At 37.2% G+C, this 22,575-nt stretch overlaps 1 protein-coding gene across 1 annotated transcript in view; it reads left to right on the top strand.

Moving 5' to 3' along the window:
* The window catches only part of LOC135406841 (guanine nucleotide-binding protein G(q) subunit alpha), a 135,418-nt gene extending 115,944 nt beyond the window's left edge, over positions 1-19,474 (top strand). Inside the window, exons 6-7 of the mRNA XM_064641306.1 lie at positions 3,954-4,107; positions 8,888-19,474. Coding sequence (XP_064497376.1) covers positions 3,954-4,107; positions 8,888-9,078 — 345 coding nt within the window. The 3' untranslated portion in view covers positions 9,079-19,474. The remainder of the gene's footprint in view (positions 1-3,953; positions 4,108-8,887) is intronic.
* The last annotated feature ends 3,101 nt before the right edge of the window (positions 19,475-22,575 follow it).

Below are 22,575 nucleotides of genomic sequence, written 5' to 3'. Positions count from 1 at the left end.
ACCATCCAGGTAGCCAGGCCCTGAATGTGTATTGGATAGTAGTATTGTTACATGAAGAGTCTGATTTTGGAGCTTAACTGTAAGTTACTGTTTCTGAGTTTATAATGAGTAGTTTCTGGTGACATAAAGGCAACATTATTCTCCAGATAATGGTGTCCAAATATCTTAGTGCAGAGAATTTAGAAGCTTGGCTCTTGGGAAGAACTGCTTAAAAGTGAATGTTGATACTAATCTGATTTCTTTTAAATTTCTAATACTACAGTCTTATTACATACATCTTTTGTGAAGGCATATTTCTTTGTGGAGCATTGCAATGTGGCATACATTCAGAGAAAATAACCAGTGTTAGCCTAATTCTTTTTTCCATACTTCTGTTGTAAAGGCAGAACATAGTGTCGGCTCTTCCTTGAGAAGGATCACGGAAATTCATAGACCTGTCAATTATGGATCTTAATGAGAGTGACCTATTTCTTAACTGATTTAGACAGTCATCCTTTGTCAGCTCCTTAGAAAATGTTTCTTCAGCCTTCCCAATGTCGTAATCCCTGCAGTTCATGTCATGGAGGTGCAGTAAGGGCCATTTTGTAGTGATGTACACTTTGAAATAATCCCTATACTGAGATAATTACTGTTTGTTTGAACTACCATTTGGTGTGCAAGACACTTCACTGTCTTGTTACAGAAAAATGGTCAAAAAAGTAAATTCTCTAACATACAATTTCAGTACTAGAAAGCAGTATTCTTTATTTGGCGCTGGATGCACGGGGAATACTTCCAAGTGTTTTGTGCATACCGAGTATAGAAAAGCTCCTGTTTATATACCATTTTTTACATACATGTTCATTGGTTTTCCCAGAAGAAAAATACTGATGATAATAATTTCCTCAAAATCATTAACAGATGTTCCCTCCTCTTTGCACATGTCTCGGGAGTCCCTCTGGTGGTCATAGACTGAGAAGTTACAGTTGACCGCACAATGAACTGGTCGTACTTCCCAAATATGGAGCTTAGTTAGTGTACCTAGGCTGGTGACTCTCCCATTTCTCTTCTTGGTTAATGTTTAACATGATCCTAAAAAATAAGTATTGTGCTGTTCCATAGGCTAGTGATTTTTAAGAATAAGCATTGTATTTTCCACACCAGCTAAACAAATAGTCTTCATCTGGCAACAGTTTTATTTTTCCAGTATCCTAATCTGTTATAGCTGTATAGGGCATGATTCTTATATCCTAAGAAATAATTCTACTTCAGTGGCCTCTGGCAATGTAATATACAGCTTTTTATTATTTCTACTGTTCTCTGACTTCCAGTTAATTTTGTTTAGGAGTGGATAATTTAATACAAAATTAGCAAGGGTAACAGTCTACTGCTGCTGAGTCTTTAAAGCCTATTCTCCCAGAAACAGGAGTAGATTCAGATTTAGCCTGGCTCTTCCTGGAAATATAGTTAACTGGATGACAGTTGGAACAATTGGCTTCTGGAAGCAAGTAGCTTCTGTATGAAGTGACACTTTTACTACACTAAAGAATACAGTGGAGTGAATGAGGGTAGGATAATCTAGTAATGTTTTATTTACTTTAGTTACTGACATCCTCAACTATATATCTTTTCTGAAATAACTGAGCAGTTCCTTCAGTTGTATTAGACCACACATGTCAATCACTTCTGTAAATTTCTCAAGGCTGTGATTATTTTCTTGGATGTTACATTATTTTTTCTGCTGCAGCTCTTTTACACTTCCTTCTAAGTAGTATCCTTTTTTTTTTAACACAGATAGGTTGTCAATTAATTGAACTGTTTTTGAAATCATGAAAACCTGCTTTTTCTCTGATCTCTTGTTTGAGTGAAATCTTTACTACATGTCTTGTCAAGGAGACGTTTAAGTCAAATGCCTCAAACTAAGCATGAAAGGACTTAAGAGACATTTATAAATTGATAATAGGAAAAAAGTGGCTGTGGAATTCAATTCATATTATACAGAATTAATAAATAATATATAAGACATGCTCATCTTACACTGAAGACAAAATATTTTTGTCTTGGTTGTGTGTGTTTATTGGTATTTTTGTTATACGTAACAATTACAGAGTTCGTTTTTCAGCTGATTGGATGCCAGAAATTGTTTTATGCATGATGACAATGCAGCTTTAGTCTGCATACATTTTCTGCTTCGTCTCGTTTGGCATCCCTTTCAAATCGAAAATGAAAATGTGCTCTGGGGCTAATAACAGTATTTGCAAAACACAGTTTTCTTGAGCTTTGCTGGAGGAAGGGTTGTAAGTTTATCCAAATAGATGTATTTATTTTGTCTTTGCAATTCTGTGTTGTGTATATGGGAAAAAACCAGCATTGTAGATGAAAATAATGCAGTCCATTTGGAAGGTGAAAAGTAGGAACATTTTGTCTAGGTAAGTAATTAGTTTGTCTTTTCCTTGCACTTTTCTTATTGAGAAGTTACAAATAGCTTATAAATTTACTGTGAAAGAACACTTCTAATTGAGTCACTATGCTGTTTTACCTTCTGAGTGTCACATTAGAAGATACCAAGAATTAAGAAGTTTAGGTAAATATTTATAATCTAATCAGTAATTTGTAAGTTTACATTGCCTTCTTTTTTTCATCAAGTTATAAAAGTCAAAACTAGGTAATTCCCATTGCCTTTCTGTAGCGTCTTGTTTAGAGAAGAGGTCTGCATAGAACTTTGAGAAGAAAATATGGTCTGATTAACAATTAGTCTAAGGACTTAGGTTTTATGTTCAGCTGTGTTGACATTTGAGTTTTTCTCCTTGCAGAATGAAATCCTGGCACCATTGAAATCAATATGAGTCATGAGATCCGAGTGCATGAAAGCAAATGTTTTATTCCTCACATTAGTTTCTTAATATATAAATTCAGCTATTTATTTTCACTCACCACAACAACATGCAATAAAGTTTAATAAATTACACAAAGATTCTGGGATAATATATGAGACCAAATCACCAACTTTTACTACAAAATGGAATTGGTTTGCAGTTTGTTTTTTGTTTTGTTTTGTTGTTTTAAGTTTGTTTGTGTTTTTAAGTTCCTGTTCATGTTTATGTTTGCCTCTCTAAAATGCAAATTAATGGCAGTAAAGATACAGTTATGGTAAAACTGTCAGAGTTATCTGACAGATTGTTTTATGGCTCAGCAGCAGCAGAATCTGCAGGATTCACCTTGCCATTCTCTGAAGCCCCATTCAGTGGTGAAACAGGCTTTTTCAGGGTGCTGCAGCTTTAAATAATAATAATGAAAAAAGTAAGTTAGTTCCTATGTTTTGAACCATATTTGTTATGACTCTGTATTAACCATGTCATGTCAGCTTAAGTTCTTCAGAACTAATCAAATTGTAACGTATTTTACAATGACAGAAGAATATTACAGATAGAGTCAGCTTTACTGACATTACAACTACAGTGAAAAGTGGTTTCAGGAGCAGTTAAAGAATTAAAGGCTAATCCAGTGATGTTAGAAACAAATTTTAGCAAATTAGAATTTTTTTAAATTTATGTCATAAGCTTTTGGCATTGACAAAATGTTCTCAGGTTCCAAATATGCTTGCAGTTATTTTAAGGCTGATCTCTAAGAACTACTCAACTCTACACTCAAAATATTCAAAGGCATGTAAAATAAATAATGTATTAAACCTTGAATTGGTTATTATGTCTTGTGGTGCTGTACTTGTCCATACCATTAATCATTTTTCAATAACCACCAGTGCATACTCAGACTTTACAAATGTACCTATTACAACTTTCATGTTCATGACTAGTGTTTTAAAGAATACTAATGCTTCAGGAGTTGAATTTGCAGAAGGAAAATGCTTGCATATTTAATGAAATGGATCCTTTTACCAAATAAAGTGAAAATGCATGAAATTATTAAAAACATAAATTCACGACCACCAAAATTCTGCTCTTCTTTTATTCTAGAATCGAATGGAAGAAAGCAAAGCACTCTTTAGGACAATTATCACATATCCATGGTTCCAGAATTCTTCAGTTATTCTGTTCTTAAATAAAAAAGATCTATTAGAGGAGAAAATTATGTACTCCCATCTAGTTGATTATTTTCCAGAGTATGATGGTAAGTATAATGACATCAGAGTTCATGCTCTGTTTACACTGCAGCAATGCAAACTGTAGTAGCTATGTCCAAATGCTAGATAGATAGATCCTTTGATATATTTTACTCCTTCAAGGAAAAAAAAAGTAAAATGTGATGGAACTGTTGTTGATTTTTAGACTGCTAGATTTTCATTTTATTCTGTAATTAGTTGTGGGTAGCATGGCAGAACCTTTAGTGGGAAATTATAGTGAAACGCATTCTGTCCTTTTTCATGAATTGGGGGAGGGTTTAAATTGAAGTGTAAACATTAAAAATAAATAAAATGCATTCCTCAGTTGTACACGTAGTCGTTCATACTTTTGGGTTTTTGAGGTTTGGTTTTTTGTAAGATTGAATACCTAAGGGGAAGTGTCATAAACTGTCTGTAACACTCAGAGAAACAAGTGCCACCCCTTATACCCTTTCATTGTACCTTTTAGTTTATTTTAATTTGACATTAATTATGTGAAGCTTAATGTGCTTGTCCATAAAAAGAATTGTGTGTTGTATAAGTGTTTTTACTAAAGCTGTGCTTTCAGAAAGTTCTTCTGAGAGGAAAACTAAGCATTTTGAGGTAACTTGAGTGAAAGAGGCCTTGGTAACAGAGAAAAATCGAACGCATGTAATAAAAGAGGTCTAGAGAACTAAGTGTTCCTATTTTTCAAAAAAGAAATTGATTTCATCCCACCAGGAAGTGAGTAGCTGATTGGGAAGCTGAGAAAAAGATTAAAACTCTCATGTACAAATATGGAAAGTAATAACAGGAAAAATGTACATTTTCTGTTCTGTTAAAGGGGAAGGGAACAATCAACAGCCTTCAGGATCGATTGGACCATATTATTTATGAGTCAGTGAAAATTTAGTTTCATGGTACTGTACAGAAGAAAACTAGCAATTGAATAGAAATATGCTTGTTCTTTGGAATTTAATTTGTGTGACAAGTTCCCTAGATGGCATCCGGAAGGTGAGAAGACCCTACAATCTGCTCAGCAGTTATCACCACTCAGGTGTTAACAAATGCTTGACCTGAAAAAAAACCGAGACAGAACTCAGTGGCTCAGCTCATAGAAAGTCTGTTTCCCCTGTCCTTTGCCATTAATGAAGGGAAAAAAATATTATGGACTGGTACAGGGTTGTTGGAGTCAAGACCTGGAAGTCTTCAAGAGTCGTTGTCTCTTAATTCTGCAGATCTTTCAGGACTTAACTCCAGAGGCAAGGTTATGGTTTGATTTGATCACTTCCAGTGACAGAGTGAGGTCTGTGACTTGCAGAGGTCACCATGTGGTCTCATCTTCTGTCCAGCACACTGAGGATGTGCGAAGTGGGAAGATCTGAGGAAGGTATCAGAATTAGGTATTTTTCAGCTGGATCAATTCTCTCATCTGCTTTTCTGCACAAAGGAGAAGGTAGCATAGGGATGAGAACTGCTGGCCAGGATGCCAAATTGGATGAATTAGATCGAGCTAATCAGTTAGCTCGATTAGCTAATCGAGCACAGTGCATTGGAAGGAGGACCCAATGCATGCTCATGGGTCTGTGGATTGCATGAAGACATCCTTGAATGGCTATTACTAGAAAACTGACTCAAAGACTGGAATGAAGAGCTGTGAGAGTGTCATGGTTTGAGAGCCCCAAAAATCCAATTCCCTAGTCCTAGGCCCCTCCCACATCTCAACCCAGTGTGAGATGGTTTCCAGACACCACACAAGACTCAAAATGGGGGAAAGAGAATATATTACAATGACTGTACAAATAAATACTACAATACATTATATACAATCTTAATTATCTCTACCATGACATAAGTATTTACAATGGATCAGGTCTCTTCTCCCCTGCAAATAAAAGTCCAGGAGGGAAGAAGGGAAAAGATCCTTTTCTACTCTCAGAGCAGCAGTGTCTCTAAGGCAGCAGGTTCTCTTCTTCTCATGCAGCAGCATCTGGATCTGGATCTCTGCCAGTACACACGAGGAGTATCCAAGCCCCTCAGCCCGTCGTCTTCAAGCAAGGGTCTTCTCTTCCGTGGACTGCATAGCAGGGACAAAACTCGCTTCACCATGTGGGGCGTAAGACCTCCATGAAGGTCCCTTCCTCGGGGGATTCACCCCTGAGTCAGAACATCTCGGGCAGCTTTCAGTTGAAGGCCTTTGCCTCAAGAGTTCTACCAGAGCTCCTGTGCTCTGTCTCAGGCTGCAAGCTTGGCAGCAGCAACGAGGGGGGGCCAAGGTCACCCCCTCTGCATTCTTTCTCAGAGCTTTTTAGCTCCTTTCTGTGGTGCTGTAGCACTTTAAGACTCTTTCAAGTAAGAGTCCATCATCATCCTCCTTTCTCGGAGGTCTCCAAGGAGTTTGGGGTTTTAGTTTCAGTTCTTACCCAAACTTCCTCTGTAGAACTCAGTTCTCTCTCTGCTGCTGGCTCTCGTTCTCTTTCTCTCTCTCCTTCCAGGAGTTCTCTCTGTGTTGCTGCCTGCCTGTTGCCACTTGGTCTTATCTCTTTTGGCTCTCTGCCACCATTTCTCCAGTCAGTGCAGTTCTGCCACTGCTTTTCAGTATCTCTTGCTGCGGCTCACAGTGGAGAAACATCCCCCGGCTTATAGCTACAGATACATAGTCCAGCTTAACACTGTTCCAAGTCCCTGCAGCCCCAGCCGAGGGCTGGGGGGCCAGAGCCCCCAGGGGGGCTCCTGCCCTCACTTCTCGTGGCTTTTCAACATGGCCACTTCTCCCACAACAACTACAACATCACCTTCTCTTCCGTTCTGCTTGTGATATGTTTATATTTTGCAGAAGCACTCATTGGGTAAAACCTCAAAACTTTAAGGGTCACCACCCCCTGGGGTTTTACCATTTTATAACTTCAGGGGGAAAACTGTTTCCCCCCACCACAGAGAGGGAGAGAGGAGTGGCTATAGTTGGGAGGAAAAGAAGAGAAAAATCCTGGTATAGTACTTCTTACGTAGATCTTGAATGTATCATATAGAGAACAGCCTTCAAGAGCTGCTGATTAGAGCAGTGGACAAGAAACCTACTAATTCATATAATTCTTTTCCAAGTGTCCATATTATTTAGATCAGAACCACTTTGCAGTCTGAATTTAACACTAACTCATTCTACTTTTTTTTCTAAAGTCCTGAGGTCATAAACATACTTTCTAAGTTTAAATAATATATATAAATATATAATATATACATATAATATATATAATATAATATGTATATAATCATAGAGGTATGATTAAATAAGCAAATTTGGGTATAGGCTTTGAATAACCCAATGAATTTTGAGACAGCACTGTGTCTAGCTACTGTGAAACTGTTTAACAAAATTCTAGGAAACTATTTAAAAAATTAGGTGGTTTATTTTGAAGAAATCATTGTCTTTGAAAGTCGAAAAGTTTTCTTCAAAAATACTCCAGATTTATTTGTGCTATTGTGAGACTTAATATTGCTGCTCTTTATAGTGTGGGCAGCCAAGCGAAAGGCTAGAGAGTGTTGTGTTTTTGAAGCTGTAGAAGCGATGATGTCATCTGTGTTTGTATGTGTATATATGTACATCTGTTCACGGCACATGCACCCGTATATTGCAAAATCTTACACCCCCTTCACATGGATTTGCAGCACTCAAGAAAGTACATGATTTCTCATCCATACATTCTTTTCCTAAATTTTATAGAATTATCCACATTGGAAATATTAGCAATTACAAACTTGAAGTATCAAAAATAAGTTCTATTATCCAGTTGTTGAAAAATATGTGGACATATGCTGACCCACAAAGTACAGATTTCGTAATTACTGAAGGACAAAGCCACCCATAACAGCTGGCTGCTGGTATTTATATTGCCATGTAACAACAGGACTAATGAAGAGAATAGGAGGAGGCAAGACTATAGAAAATGTGTGTTCTATAGAAACTCACGTTCCAGAAACAGGAGAGCAAGGGAACAGTGGCTTCTGTAAGCAGCACTGGAATAATGGAACAGAATTCAGCAGCATGTGGCTTGCGTTCTTGCGTCTGTGCTGCTCTTTTGGCTGTGAACATGAATGAATTCTCACTGTTCTAGGCTGGAAGTCATTGCCTTCTGTGTTCTTTTAAGATGAAAATGTAGTTTGGTTACATTGACTCTCTGTCCTTCTGAGAGTTAAAACCTTAATTTAGATCTGATAGGATCATTAACATACATAATGTAGAAAGCAAGTAATTGGTTAGAACATGAGCCTTTTGCAATCAACAACTTCAGCTGGAGAGCACGTGTATTTTATTATCCCTTAAAGTAAATTAGGTTCTGTTGCTAATGGTGTCAGACCAGTCCAGCATATAACTTCACTACACTTCTTATTAAAATACACATAAAACTAGTGAATCTTGCAGGGCTAAAATAACTGAAGTCTAATTTAGGTTTAGAACATTCACTAATTCTATTAGCATTTTTAAAGATTTAATAATATAGCTCATTTTTTTTGTTTTCATTCTGTTCATTTATAGATCACTTGTTTTAAACAGCTGATTTCTCTTAGTGAAGAATGAGGATAGTTAGCAAGAAAAGATCAGCTCTGAGTTGGTGAACTTCTGAAATTTCCTTCTTTATTTTTAATAGTTCCTACCACAAAGAAAGTAGCCAGTATATGATGTTATTGATTAGTAAAAGATTCCCCATGTTCTCTTACAGGAGGAGCACAGACTGAGCCTTTCTTGTTTTCTTTTAAAGAACTTGAAATATGAAATTGACTTTTAAGAAAATGGAATTTTTTTTCTTACAGGACCACAGCGGGATGCACAGGCGGCACGAGAGTTCATCCTGAAGATGTTCGTAGACCTGAATCCAGATAGTGACAAAATTATCTACTCTCACTTCACATGTGCTACAGACACAGAGAATATCCGCTTCGTCTTCGCTGCTGTCAAGGACACAATCCTACAGTTAAACCTGAAGGAGTACAACCTGGTTTAACTGTGCCTGGGGGGTCCTCCAAAACCAGCTTTCCATGATTGAAGATACACAAGAGGGACTGTATTATAATCTGTGAAAACAATTTGCATAATACTAATTTATTGCCGGCCTGGACTCTGTGAATGTCCACAGAGTTTGTAGTTAATATTATGATTTTATTTAAACTATATGGAGGAAAAACAAAAGATGCTGAAGTACATTCACAGCACATTTCCTCATTTTTTTAGGCAAAACCTTGTGACTCAATGTGTTTCAAATTCTCGGTCATACATTTACAAAGGATAGCAGTTTTTTGCTATTGAAGCAAAATCAAGCTGGTTTCCTCTTTTCCTAACCCTTTCTCACCCCCTCCTTTCCTTCCCCCCTACTGTTTTACAGGGTACAATGGCCTTTTTTTCCCCAGTTGCATTCCTGGGTGAAATATTTTCTGTTGGATGATTTGGTCAGGAAAATAGTATCATCACAATTTAAGTCATCAGTCGTAATTTTTACAGTATGTACTTTCTCTGAAGGATCAAAAAGTATTGATACTGTGATTTTTAAATTCTTTGCATGGGTGTCTTCATTCTGTCTTCACTTTGAGACTAGAAGATTGGGATTGCAAAGTAGAATTACAGTTGTCTAAGGATATTAAATTTATCCATAATTTTACAGTTCAGAAAGGTGCACAGAAGACAATAATGAAATAATAAGACACAGTTTTGGATGTACATGGAATATGTTAGAATCTCTTTTTAGTTGCCATGTGCCATTTTTTTCTCTCTCCTTTTATTTACAGATGCCAAATAGAAAAGTGAGACACTACAGTTTCCCCAGTGGCTACAGCCTGAAACAGTGTTGTTTTTCTCAGTTTTGTGGTGTGTTTTTCTTAAGTTAGAGCTTTTTTAAGTGTTCTTTTTCCACAGTAGTAAAATTATTTTTATTGTACAAAATTCATGTTGCCAAATCTGGCTTTTTGTAAAACCAGTGCTCTTGAAACAAGATACTGATTGAAATGCCAAACAGAGGGGTTGGGAACTGACCTGATTGAATCAACTGCCAAATGATTAACACATGCAGTTTTAGCTCATGCGTTCCCTTTTTTAGAAGGTGTTCCATTTTCTAATGCCAAAACCAACAATGTAAGTGAATATGCTATGAATATGACATGCATGTGGTCTACTGATTTAAAAACAGTTTAGATCTCTCCCTTTGTCAGTTAAGACATGAGGTTGTTTTCCATAATAATTTCAAGGCACCTTTAGTTGTATAACACAAAAGTATTAATGAGAGATCAGGAACCTTACTTGATAAGGTTGCTTGTTAACTAATTCACAGGCATTTGATAAGCTTTGATGCAAAATAGCCTCTCTCAATGTTCTTTAGAAGAGATTTGTAAATGTAAATGAAGCAGTGAGAAAATCATTCTTTAAATTTAAACGTGCGATTTTTTAACAACAAAAATGCAGCACACGTAGATGAGCCTTTATTCTGCAGGTTGAAAGGTGTTTTTTGACCAGGTGCATGATTGCTAGCAAGCTCTAGGAAACTCGGAGTTCAGACTTGTAATTGGATTTATTATCTGCAATGCCAAGTAGCACTAGAGTGCACTTAACACAGAAATTGCAGCCACATAGCAGCAGATGGGAGGTGGAAAAAAAGAATGGCTTATTAGTTGATTACCAAAGTTAACAATAAATACTAATGAGATGGTTTTCATCCTTAACCCTCTCAATTCCAAAACAACAATAACAAGAACAGTTGCTATTTTTTGCTCCCTCTTAAAACACCGTGTAATTTAAAACTGGTTGTAGGTATAGTGCAATTATGAATGCTATAATCATTGTACATACATATATATATATATATATGGCAGCATCCATATTGGCTTTGTAATCATTAATTTTTGGCAAATTGAATGTGCTGTATTGATATGTATCTATGTAATTGTATTGTATGTCTTATAGCTAATTCACATTTTAAATAATGTTATTTTATTTACTTTTTTAAGAGAGAAGAATGTAAATTTTGTCAGTTTATTTCTGACTAGGGATTTGTTGTTTTTATTTACAAAACAAAATACTATAGTACAGAGCGGTACTAGCATTGTGCTGTATAAAATCATTTCCACATTCCTGAGAAGGAGTAAATTGGAGACACCCAGACAGAGGTCATTCACATTCAAAACAATGCTTAAATCTTGTCAGGGCTTCATACAGCTGTAGAAAACGAACTTATTAGAGAACTTAGGCCATTATATCTCTAATTGGAACATAAGCTTTAAATATAAATTAAATTTTTATTTATCAGATTCACATTAGGTTGCTTCTACTTTTCTGGTAGGATCTATTGGAAAAGTAAGTTTATAGATATTTCAAACCATTGTATATAAGTACTAATGTGTGTATGCTGTTGCCCTAAAAATACCATGATAAAATATAAAACATCAGATCAATTAATCAGTCTTTCAGAAACTGCAGAAACTTTATGAATAACAACAACCAAAAAGTCACTGTAATTAACAATTTTAAGGAGTTAAAGCATTTTATTTAAAAGTAACACTGACATTCTGAATAGGGGATCAGAACAGTGACTCTTTCTTACGTACAGTTTAAGAAAATTGGTCTTGATCTTGCTATAAATTCAACAGAGCTTCTGTTTTCACAGTTCCACTGTTGATAATATCCCTTCTTTCAACCTGGGAATACATTGCCCACACTGGATTCAGTGCTATAAATGGAACTGTAGCAAAAAAAAAAAAAGAAAAAAAAAAAAGAAAAAAAAAGGGGGAGGGGAGGTAAAAACCCCAAACAAACAAAAAGCCACACCAGACAGTGGTGTCTAACAAAAGTTTGGGCATTTTTAATTTTTTTTTTTTCTTATAGGATATTGGGTGGGGGAACAGGAAATGTGGTTCGGAGTTTTGTATAAAAACCAAACAAAAGTTTACTCACGCTTTCTAGTTACATTGTGATTGCAAAAGTTTTCAAGAGTGTGTGCCACTGGGCTATTTTCTGGTATTTTTTAGGTGAGTTGAACCTGTGGCAGTGTTTAGATCATTTGAGCATGTTCTGGAAAAAAAGATATTCAGCATGCCAAGGCAAGCTTTACATGAATCACCTAACACAGCATTGCAGTGTGACAGTTTACAAAAACATTTTCTTTTTAAATGACACAGCTGTTCCCACTTGTAGTATATTCCATTGTGGTGGTGGTGGTGCTGTTGTTTTAATTGATGGTTTCTACTATGCCTTATAGTGCTTAAGTCCAGAAGTTTGTGCCTCTAACATGAAGCTGAAGGCAAAAACATCAAGACAGAAACCCTCTTAACTTTGCCAAAATGATGTGTTTTCTTTGAATGGTGTAAATGGGGGAGGAGGGAAGGAAAACATCTTGGGAACCTGTGTATTCTAGATGTTCACTAGCACAAGAAAGCTGTAATACATGTTTTACAGAAACCTTGAACTTGCCTTTTTCACTAATTAACTGACACTGTCCTTACAGATGTAGGATGATGCAGCTATAAGGGCAGTTTACTTTTTATAATTCAGTCTCTTTTGATTGTCAAGGTGTATGGACTGTAATTTTTAATCATACTGCCACATGATTGTGAATCCCTTTTTAAAGTTTGAAAGTGGAGAAGAGACTTTTAATGCTGGAAAACAGTCAGAATTGACTGCATGATCTGCAAAAACTCTATATGGGGGAAAAGGGCTGCATATAAAGATACTGCTAGACTCCCATAAGGTGCAGAAGACTTTCAGATTACTCAACCCCATGACCCTTTCCTTGTTAAACATTCTTCACGAAAGAATAAAATATTAGGAGAAAACATGGACATGTTAACCCACATGAAAAAAAATAAATTTAGACAATAATTTATTATTATGTGCTGCTATTTTTGGAGCTCTGTGCATGGTTTTCCTGCAGACTATTACATTAGTGAACTAATGAAGTGTTCACAGCATATTAACAAGGCCTACACATGACCTACCTCTAGTTAAGTGATCAGTAAAGTAAATATGTTTTGGAGAGACCGACATAAGTTAGGAAATTTAAATGTCCTAGTATAAGTGACTAACCATGATATTTTAGAAATTGAGATTTTGCAAAGGCGGTCCAGTCCCTCTTTTGATATAAACCATAAATTCTAAAATTTTAACAGGCTTTAAACAACTGAAGTCATCTGACTCTGTCCGGTTTGTTAGTTTAGTAGAGATCTTGCAAAACAATACATTTAGTTTGAGAAGTGGAGCTGCTGATACCTCCTCTGTTTTGACTTCTGATTACCCATAACGTTTTGAGTTCTGTCAATCAACCAGGAAACTTTCCTATGTAGTCAATGCATTGAGGTCAAGATTTAGCTGGTTAAAGGGATTTTGCCATGTGTTTCACTTGAGCTTTTTTACAGTAGCCATGCTGCAGGGAAAAAAGAGAGATTTTGAAAATATTGTCAAAAATATAAAGCCAGCCATATCAAGGCAAATGTAAATCTGTTGATTCGGGGTTTTTTTCTCTCAAAATACAGTTTAAGATTAAGTCTGTTGCTGGATTTCTCATTCACCAAGCTGCAGGAAATCCTTATTTGACCAGTTTTAATTTTTTTTTTTAGGGAGGAGTGTCAGATGCATTTTAAAACTTTGAGTATTTAAAAATAAATATCATATTTGCTGTTCTTAAAGTGTCATTTAAATGCATGTATTGTGTGTTGCTTGAGGGACAGAAATAGTTTTTTTGAAAAACTAATACTGTACAGTTACTGCCCCTCAAAAATGTTGCTGGTTAAAAATACAGTATTTTTGGCCAATACCTTCGTACTATAGTATCTTCATTCCTGAAATTTAGTTTTTCCAAAATGCTGTTTGGACTTTTTGTTCTCCCAAAGTGCTTCTTGTTATAGTAAATGGTGGATAGATGTGTTACTCCACAATTAATTTTTAATTATGTGTGCTCCATCATCATTGTCTAAATATTAAAATTTCCAGAATATCTTTATTACAGCCAGACATTCAAAACCTTTGAGGTTTGTTACAGTGGAGATGGTAATTTGACAGTATTATTAAAGGTTTGGAGTTTTTTTGGCTTGTGTACAATGGAAACTCAGAAATGGGGGGTGAGAAGAAATAAACCCCATACGTTACTACTAGAAAATTCAGACTGTGTAGACAGGTGAATTTCTTAAAGATTTTGGATGATTGCAGTAGTACTGCAAGAGCAAGGTGTTCCTTAGGTCATCTTGTTCACCTGTGCCTTGGCAGGAATAAGGGAAAGATGCCTATGAGCTACTTCTCAGGAGTTTGGCTCATACTTTGTCAACAATTAGTGGATCTCCTATCTTCATTACTGAAGAAATAGAAGTTCAGGCCAGTTGCAAAAATTAGTTTGTTTCCTATTACATGATCACAATGGTTTAAGTAAGATTCCCAGAGTGCAAACAGTTTACCTAAGCAAGGACTTGAGTGAATGATTCCTCATTTTAATTTCCAGTTACAGAATGTAAGGGAGAGGAATCAGTAGGGAAGGATTTATTTTATCTTTATGTCTCAGTGAAGATAATGCCAACAAAATACAGTGTCAGTGGTGACTGTTGGATATGTGAAATAAAAGTAGAAACTATCTGTGTGATAAATTGTGCATAGTTGTGATTAAAACCTGCCATCAGATTATTACAATCATCTCACCAGATTGCTGAGCACTTGTAGGATACTGTTCCAAACACCTAGGAGTTCAAGAGTATTTGTAGACTGCCACAAAATACACAGTTGCCAGCTCCTCAGTAGCACATGTGGTGTCAGTATCTGACACCAAGGCACCTGCCCTACTCTCATAGCTCATTGCTACAAAAAAGAGCTACCCTCTGAGACGTCCTCTCTTCCCAGTTTTCAACTGCTGGGAATTTTTCCTCTCCCTTATTTCAGCCTTCCTGCTTTGCCAATGAGCTGAGTGAAAAAAAAAAACCAAACCCTCTTCTTGTTTTACTGCTTTACTAATCTAATTTTCAGGGGTGTCAGCTGATTTGGCTGACTAATATTTCCAGTAAGTGCTAAGCTGACTAAGTGGAAGAGGTAGAATTGTGTGGCCAAAAGGCTTAGAAATGAAGAAAAAAAGGAGTAACACTCTTCCCCTTTTTAAACCTAGTCCTGTAGTATCTAAAACCTTCATTTTTTGCACTCTGGGGGCTGTTAGCTATTCTGGCTCGGAAGGGTTGCACTTTTCACTTTGAAAGGTCTTGACTGCATTTTTATCTGGGAAGAAAATGAAATTGTAGAAAAAGGAGAACTCTTTCCTACTCCGCTTTAAAGTTTCACACCAGTTTCTATGTATATGAAGTAAATGCAACTGTAGTCAGACCGATGCCAACAAGTCACCCTTAGTGTTAAGGATGGAGAAATACAAGAATTGGGCTTTCATTCATCTCACAGGGCAAAAAAAAAAAAGGAAGAAAAAATAGTTCATTTCCAGTAAGATCTTAAAAAAATGAAAGTTTTCTATCTTATTTAAAATGCTGTGCTGCTGTGCATGACATTCAAGGTTTGCTGTGTCCTTGTCCAATGCACTCCTTCCTTCTCCATTCACACTCGTCTATCACACTGATTAATTGCTTCCTGCCATCAAAAGAAAATACTTCTACAGTATTGCTTTATGTATGTACACTCTGGAATACTTTCTGATCCTTGTGAATTAAATGTAAATTGATCTGATAGAATTCAACAAATGAGGATGTGTAATACAGCTGAAGAGGAACACAATTTCTGCTTAATCTTGTTTAATGTTCCTTCTGCCTTTTTGTTCTGATTATTTTTCTGTATCTTTCTTTTATCCTGCTTGCCATAAAGAGAAGGTTGCTTGACCTACCAGATTCAGTTCTGGTAGTCATTACAGAATTGATTATACTGGCTGCATTAAAGACAAATTGTGAGTAAGAACAGCTTCAGAAGGTTCCTGTAATCAGGGGCAGATCCAATTAGCCTTTTGGACAGGCATTTCAGAAAACAAAACTGTAACACTATAGTTGGAATAAGTCAGCTGAAGGATGTAGTAGGCAAATGTGAGCCTAATTAAGCCATTTCAGTATGTCATTTCGCATTGTCAATAGAGAACTGTTTGCCAGGATGTTACAGAAAGTTTGCTTTTTTTCCTACAGTCCTATATGAGGTGGTTAATGCAACGATTAGGCTGGCACTCAACTGAAGAGATGCTTTAATTCGACTGTAAGTTCAATGTATTCTTGCGGAGATTATTGCATAAGATTACTTTATATGATGCTAAAAACAACGAGAAGATTACTTGCATGCAGTAAATATTTAAGATATTGCACTTTTATACATTTATTATAAAGAAGAATCACTCCCTAGAAATAAAATTCCATTTATCTCACAATGAAGTATCTGGAGTCTCTTAACAACTGGCAGTTATTGTGCACTCAAGTGTGATTATTGTATACTAGAGATTAGTTCATTTGTTACCATATACTGCAAAATACTTGGTTTATTATAAATGCTGATTTTGGAAAGGCAGAATAATGTTTTTGTGACTGTCTTGATGTCTACTTTTCTCAGCATGTCTTAGGAGAACCTGATTTATTTTAGTTGGAGAAACTGACTGATGTAATATCCACTGTCAGGGTTTTTCTTCAAGTGCTTTAGAACATCACTTATCTCACTTTACCAAAGTTAAGCAACCTGGTTGTAATTGAGGCAGAAGATATAAACATGGTCAAATTTGATACTTCCCTTGCATAACAATCTTTTAACACATTAATCAGTAATATGATTATAATTTACTTGATGGAGCTATTTGTCTTAAATTGCAACAGGCTGTGTTGGTACTAAGAAGACATCAGTTTTCTTTTACAAGATGTTGGAAGTGTTCAAATAATGTTATAAATAATATCTGTAAAAACAGCTTAATGGATATTTAATATGGTCTAGAAGTTGTTTGAATCTCTTGTAAGAAATTATAGAAATGGTGCTGCAAGTGGAAGACTTCTGTGGTTATGGATTAAACAGTTCTCTTTTGATATATATTCACATTCATACATGCTGATTTCATTTCTGCTAGTATGAAACAAAAGCAACTCCACTGTAGATAGCAAAATGTAATCCTCAGTTTAAAACCAGAAGAGCAAAGCATTATACAGCTAGAAGGTAAATACAGGACTCATCCTAGATGATGGTGTAGAGTGTAAATGAGCACAACAAATTTCCTAAGCAGAGAAAAGCTTATGTAAACTGAAACCATTTGTGAGTTGTTGGGTGTCTGTTTACTTGTTCAAGATAATTAGGAAAAAAAAACCAAACCTGGGTTTGAGATACTTTGTTAGCATAACTGAGACTTCTTTAAACATTTTGCATTACAAAGTAATGCAGGTTAAAAGTTCTTTCTCCCCTACTCTGATGTTCAAGAGTTGAGTAATACATATTATTGCGGAGTGCTCAAAATGGACACCTCCAAATTGCAACAGAGGGGAATAGTGTAATGCTGCAAGGCATGGAAGGCAAACCTTACATCCTCAGTCATGCAAGTGAAACTAATTTTGCTAGTTTACCTGTAAAATATGCATAATTTAGTTATTTGGTTTGTCTTCCCAGTAGAAAATAATATTATGGCTTCCGTGTCTTAGCAGATAGTCTTTTTACTTCTTCACTCTTCAGTTGTTCTACTGGAAATACTAAAGAATAGTTGTGTTACCCTAGGCTACAAAACCAGAAAATTGAATCCTTTCCCCAAATCTCCATCACTAAATGTCCTGATTTGATCTCTTAGAGAGCCACAGGTGTGACTTTTATTTAGTCTTCTGTTGCACAGCACGCAAAGAGACAGGTCTTTGCCACCAGAAATTAATGAAAAGGCATACAAGTTTAGCTGCCACAGACTTCATTTTCTACAGTCTATTCATCCTGGTTTAGTCTTTACTTTCAGTAATTCTGTGACCAGCACATTTTAGGAGAAGGAAAATAGATGGAGAAGGAAAATTTTCTGCCTGAAGGTCTTTTGAGTAAAAATTCGACTCCAGTGACATCTCTGAAAAAGAAATCTCAGAAGAGGCTTCTTTTGGAGCTGATCGTCTGAAATTTCCGAACACAACTTGCTAGTTGAAGTTCTGTAAGTGACAGAAGTTGAAGCATTAGTTTAAATAAAGTGTTTGTTTCCATCACTGACAGCAGTCTATCTTGAGCAGGTTGACGTAGGCCAATGTGGCATTATTTAAAATGCTTATGGGTACATGGAAATTCCTATTTGGTGTACATCTGTCACTGTGGAATGCTGTGTCACCTGTGAACCAAGGGTCCTAAAGAGTGGAAATTTTAACAGAAAGTCTTGGTGTCTTATGTTTCTGTAATCAAAGCAAGAGCAGGTCTGCTGTTGCTTTAGTGCAAAAGAATTTCTCTGCTACAGAGCTACCATTTTCACTTTCTGGGGTTTTTTCCTCCTCCCGCTCATTTTTAATGGAAAAATAAAAAACAAAACACCCTCCCAAAGGAACCGGGAATACTGATGACATTGTGCACTTACATTCCAGACAATAGTTTTTAGTCATATTGTTAGAGCCTACAGGTGCCCAATAGGTTCATGAATATGACCATTGGCTGTTGACTGTGGGCCTTTAATTACATCAAGCCTGCAACATCAAGGGGGATTTGATATGTAGATGCTATGTTCTTTAGGAAGGTACCTTCCTAAAACACCTTTTACACTGCATAAGTTGCTTCCAAATTTAAGATTTCTCAAGTGGTGAGAAAAGAAACAGGTGATGATAGGATGGCCATTAGCCATATACTGGGGTCTACAGTGAGAACAAGCAGGACACTGGACTGTGAAGCACACACTGAAGTTACTGTTGATGGAGGAGGAGACTTTGTAGAAAACTATTTTTGACTTATGCTTAGGCCAAAAGTACACTGGGAAAACAACAATGGGGAATACATCACACCACTTATTAAAAATTCCTTTGACAATAAAAAAGGTGAAGTCTGAGGCATTTTGCCAAGACTTCAAGGTTGTCATTAATGAGAACACAATTTGAGAATGTATCTGTGCATATACTACCTAGATATGAATTCAGGAGCTGTGACACTTAGAAAATGGTATATATAGAGAGTGACATAAAGAATTTAACACAAAGCAAGTGCCAGGCCACACAATTTTACATCTTTCATCAGAGACAGGTGCAAACACTTTCAAGTATATTTTTCTATAGGTACATGCACATTTCTATTGGCATAGCAAGCATATCAGGCATTTTGTGATATCTGAGGAGGCCATAGTCTTACAGAAATGCTTACCTATTTAAAGAATTTTCAGAAAGATATTGTAAAACAATTGTAATTTCATAGATGTTAATGAAAACTACAAGTTGTATATTGATCTTTTTGTGTGTGTGTGTGCAATTTCAATTAAACAAGTTTATTTTAAAGGTGTTTTCTACAAGAGCCTGACTTTTTTGATACCTTACAGCTAAGTACAGCTATAGCTTTCTACTGTCTGAAGGGTATTAGGTTTCACAGGCTACAAGGATTATGAGAAAATCGTAAATCCTGTGGTTAAAGAGACCAGAAGCAACTTGGGAATGCTGTAGGAACGGGAGGCAAGAGAAAGTGGGCCCAAAGCCTCTCGGCTCGGGCTCCTGACAGGCTGATGGGGAAAGCCAGAGCTGCCCGTGGGGGCGAGGCATTGAGCAGAGACACGGGCAGGTGGGCGAGGTCCCCGGGTGACAATGGGGATCGAACCCGGGCTTTTCGGTCCAGCTCAGCCTCCCACGCCTCGCCGGACCCGACTCCTGCCTTACACTGGCTCTGCTCTGCCGCCACACACTCGCCAGCCCACCCTCGTTGCGCACCATCCACACCAGCGGCAGCCTCACCAGCCCCTCCTCTGCTGCAGCCACGCGCGACCTCCACAGCCCCTCGCCTGCCTCCGCGCTTCTCTCCCTGCTCCTTCCCCTCCGGCAAACTCCTTCTCCTGCTGCTGCCAGGTACCTGCTCCGCGTCTCACAGTGTCATCAACATTTCACACTCGACTCGTGCCCGCACAGGAGAGAGGCTGAGATGTGTATGAGAGCGTGGCAAGAGTAAGTCTTCTCGTGGGCATTGAGTGGCCCATTCCAGTTGGGGAACCTCAAATGCATTGCTACTCTTGGTTCCAATACCCTTCGACTGCCCAAGTAGAACAGGACGTCTCCCCTCACTGCAAAGCCCCCACACGGGCAGCTGTGTGCCGACACACACACACAGAGACACACATACCCACACAGAGACACACAGACACACACATACAGATACACACACAAACACACACACACACTCACATACACGCACAGTGACACACAGAGACATACAGACGCACAAACACACACACACAGACACACATACACACACACACAGACACACACACGAACACACAGAGAGACACAGACACACACAGACACACGTACACAGACATATACACAGACACATACACAGACACACACACACTGCTGCTCTGCAAAATACCTTCTGCATCTATGGTGCTGTTAGTGTCCATCAGCTGCTGTCTTGAGCGAAACATCCCCAGCGTCTGTCCGGCTGCAGGTACTGCACTGTGTCGCAAGGTAACAGCAGGGTTTGGCAGAATTGTTTTAAGGGCTGGGGTGCCGGCCTTCTCTAATCAGTTCAGGGGTGTCCTTTGTTTTTCCTGCTGGGATCTGTCCTTGCAATGAGCTGGGTCCTTTAGTCATGCTTACTTGACCATGACTACACAGTAAACATCAGCTATCAATTAGGCACATATGCACTTATATATGTATCTCTTCAGAAAGTTCAAACCATTTAGAATCATAATCATTCAGATTGGAAAAGACCCTTAATATCATCAAACCCAACCATCGAGTCCAACTGCCAGGTCCACTACTAATCTGCATCCATCAGTGCCACATCTACACAGCTTTTAAATTTCTCTGGGGATGGTGACTCAACCACCTCACTGAGCAGTCTGTTCCAGTGAAGAAATTTTCCCTAATATCCACTCTTAACCTCCCTTGCCACAACTTGAAGTCATTTCCTCTTGTCCTAATGCCTGTTACCTTGGAGAAGAGACTCACCCCAAAGTGTTACAACCTCCTTTCAATTAGTTGTGAAGAGTGGTAAGGTTTCCCCTGAGCCCCCTTTTCTCTGTATTGAACAATCCCAGTACCTGGTATTCATTACTGGCAAGAGAGGAGAGTTCCTGGAACTAATCTGTGTACTTGGTACTTTCAAAGTGCCAATTTATGAAAGCTTGAGAAAATTTTAAGTGAGATGTGGAAAAAAGGAAGCATAGAGTTCTGCAAAGAAAGACCACAACTTTTTAGACATTTATTAGATCAATAATTAAGATTCAGTAACAAGACAGGTATTGCTGTAAGTTCATCTTTACCAGTAGCAAAGAGAAGAGAAAGGAAATACAACGTATGGGAAAAAATCTAGTCATAAATCATCAGAATTCAAAGGTAGGGAGTAAAAAAATTGTTAAAAGGAAGGTTAAATACCAACAGCTCTTAAGGATAATGTAGCACTAAAAAGACAGATATTTTCAAGTACATTAACAATGTTATAGGTCCTACATGGTTTTACCCAAATGGTAAAAGGCAAGTATGAAAAAATTAGGAAGCAGGCATAGCAGATAGCATACCACATCTGGTATATATCTGAAGAGAACATAGCAAGGTTCTGTCAAATGAGTGTGATTAAATACTTGCTAATCCACTAGTCACTAGGGATAATGGTGAATAATATTGAGTAGAAATTAAAACAAACGCAGATAACCTGCAGCCAAAAATTCCAAAGAGATCTTGTTCTGTTTGATGTGAAATTTTAATAAACCATAAACTCTGAGAGAAACACCAGAAGACTGGAACAGTGGTGCTGTTGTGCTACTATCAGCTTTAGTTTAATTAATTAAACACTGCCATCAGTCAGCACAAGTAAACACCCAGATAAATTTTCAAAAACATTTGCCTGAATGTTACTGAGTGCTTTATGATAAGCTGAAGAACAGTGATTATACTCAGGCTTCCTGTTCCAGTTCTGCCATACTTGTGATGTGATCCTGTAGAATCAGTCTCCTACCTTCTAAAGAATCAGTGGAGCTCAGGGAATAAAAACAGTCCATCCAAAGGGGCTTTTGTGGGAGGTAATGCATTATTTTTAGTGAAGTTTAGACTACCCAATAAAGGATAAATGTGTAAAACTTCATTGTATTTGCCAGCAGAAATATGTATTTTTCCCCAAGCAACATTTAATCCAATATGTTTCTAAGTCCCTCTTTGAACCTGCCATTATTTAATGTGTCTTTACCAGCACCACAAAATATGCAAAAAATCTGACAGAAGACTGCTTAAAGAGGAGATGGTAGTTTTAATTTATCTGTAGATACTGAAATATTTGTGTAGCATTAATCCTAATTAGGGAGTTTAAAAGTAAAAAGATGGGAATTCTTTCCCATCAGGATTGTGGATTTGTCATTAACGTGCATTTGCTCCTTTATTCAAGCACACCTTTA

Source organism: Pseudopipra pipra, chromosome Z (assembly GCF_036250125.1).
Source record: "Pseudopipra pipra isolate bDixPip1 chromosome Z, bDixPip1.hap1, whole genome shotgun sequence".
In the NCBI taxonomy this organism is placed as follows: Eukaryota; Metazoa; Chordata; class Aves; order Passeriformes; family Pipridae; genus Pseudopipra; species Pseudopipra pipra.
This window is presented reverse-complemented; position numbering and strand designations above follow the sequence as displayed.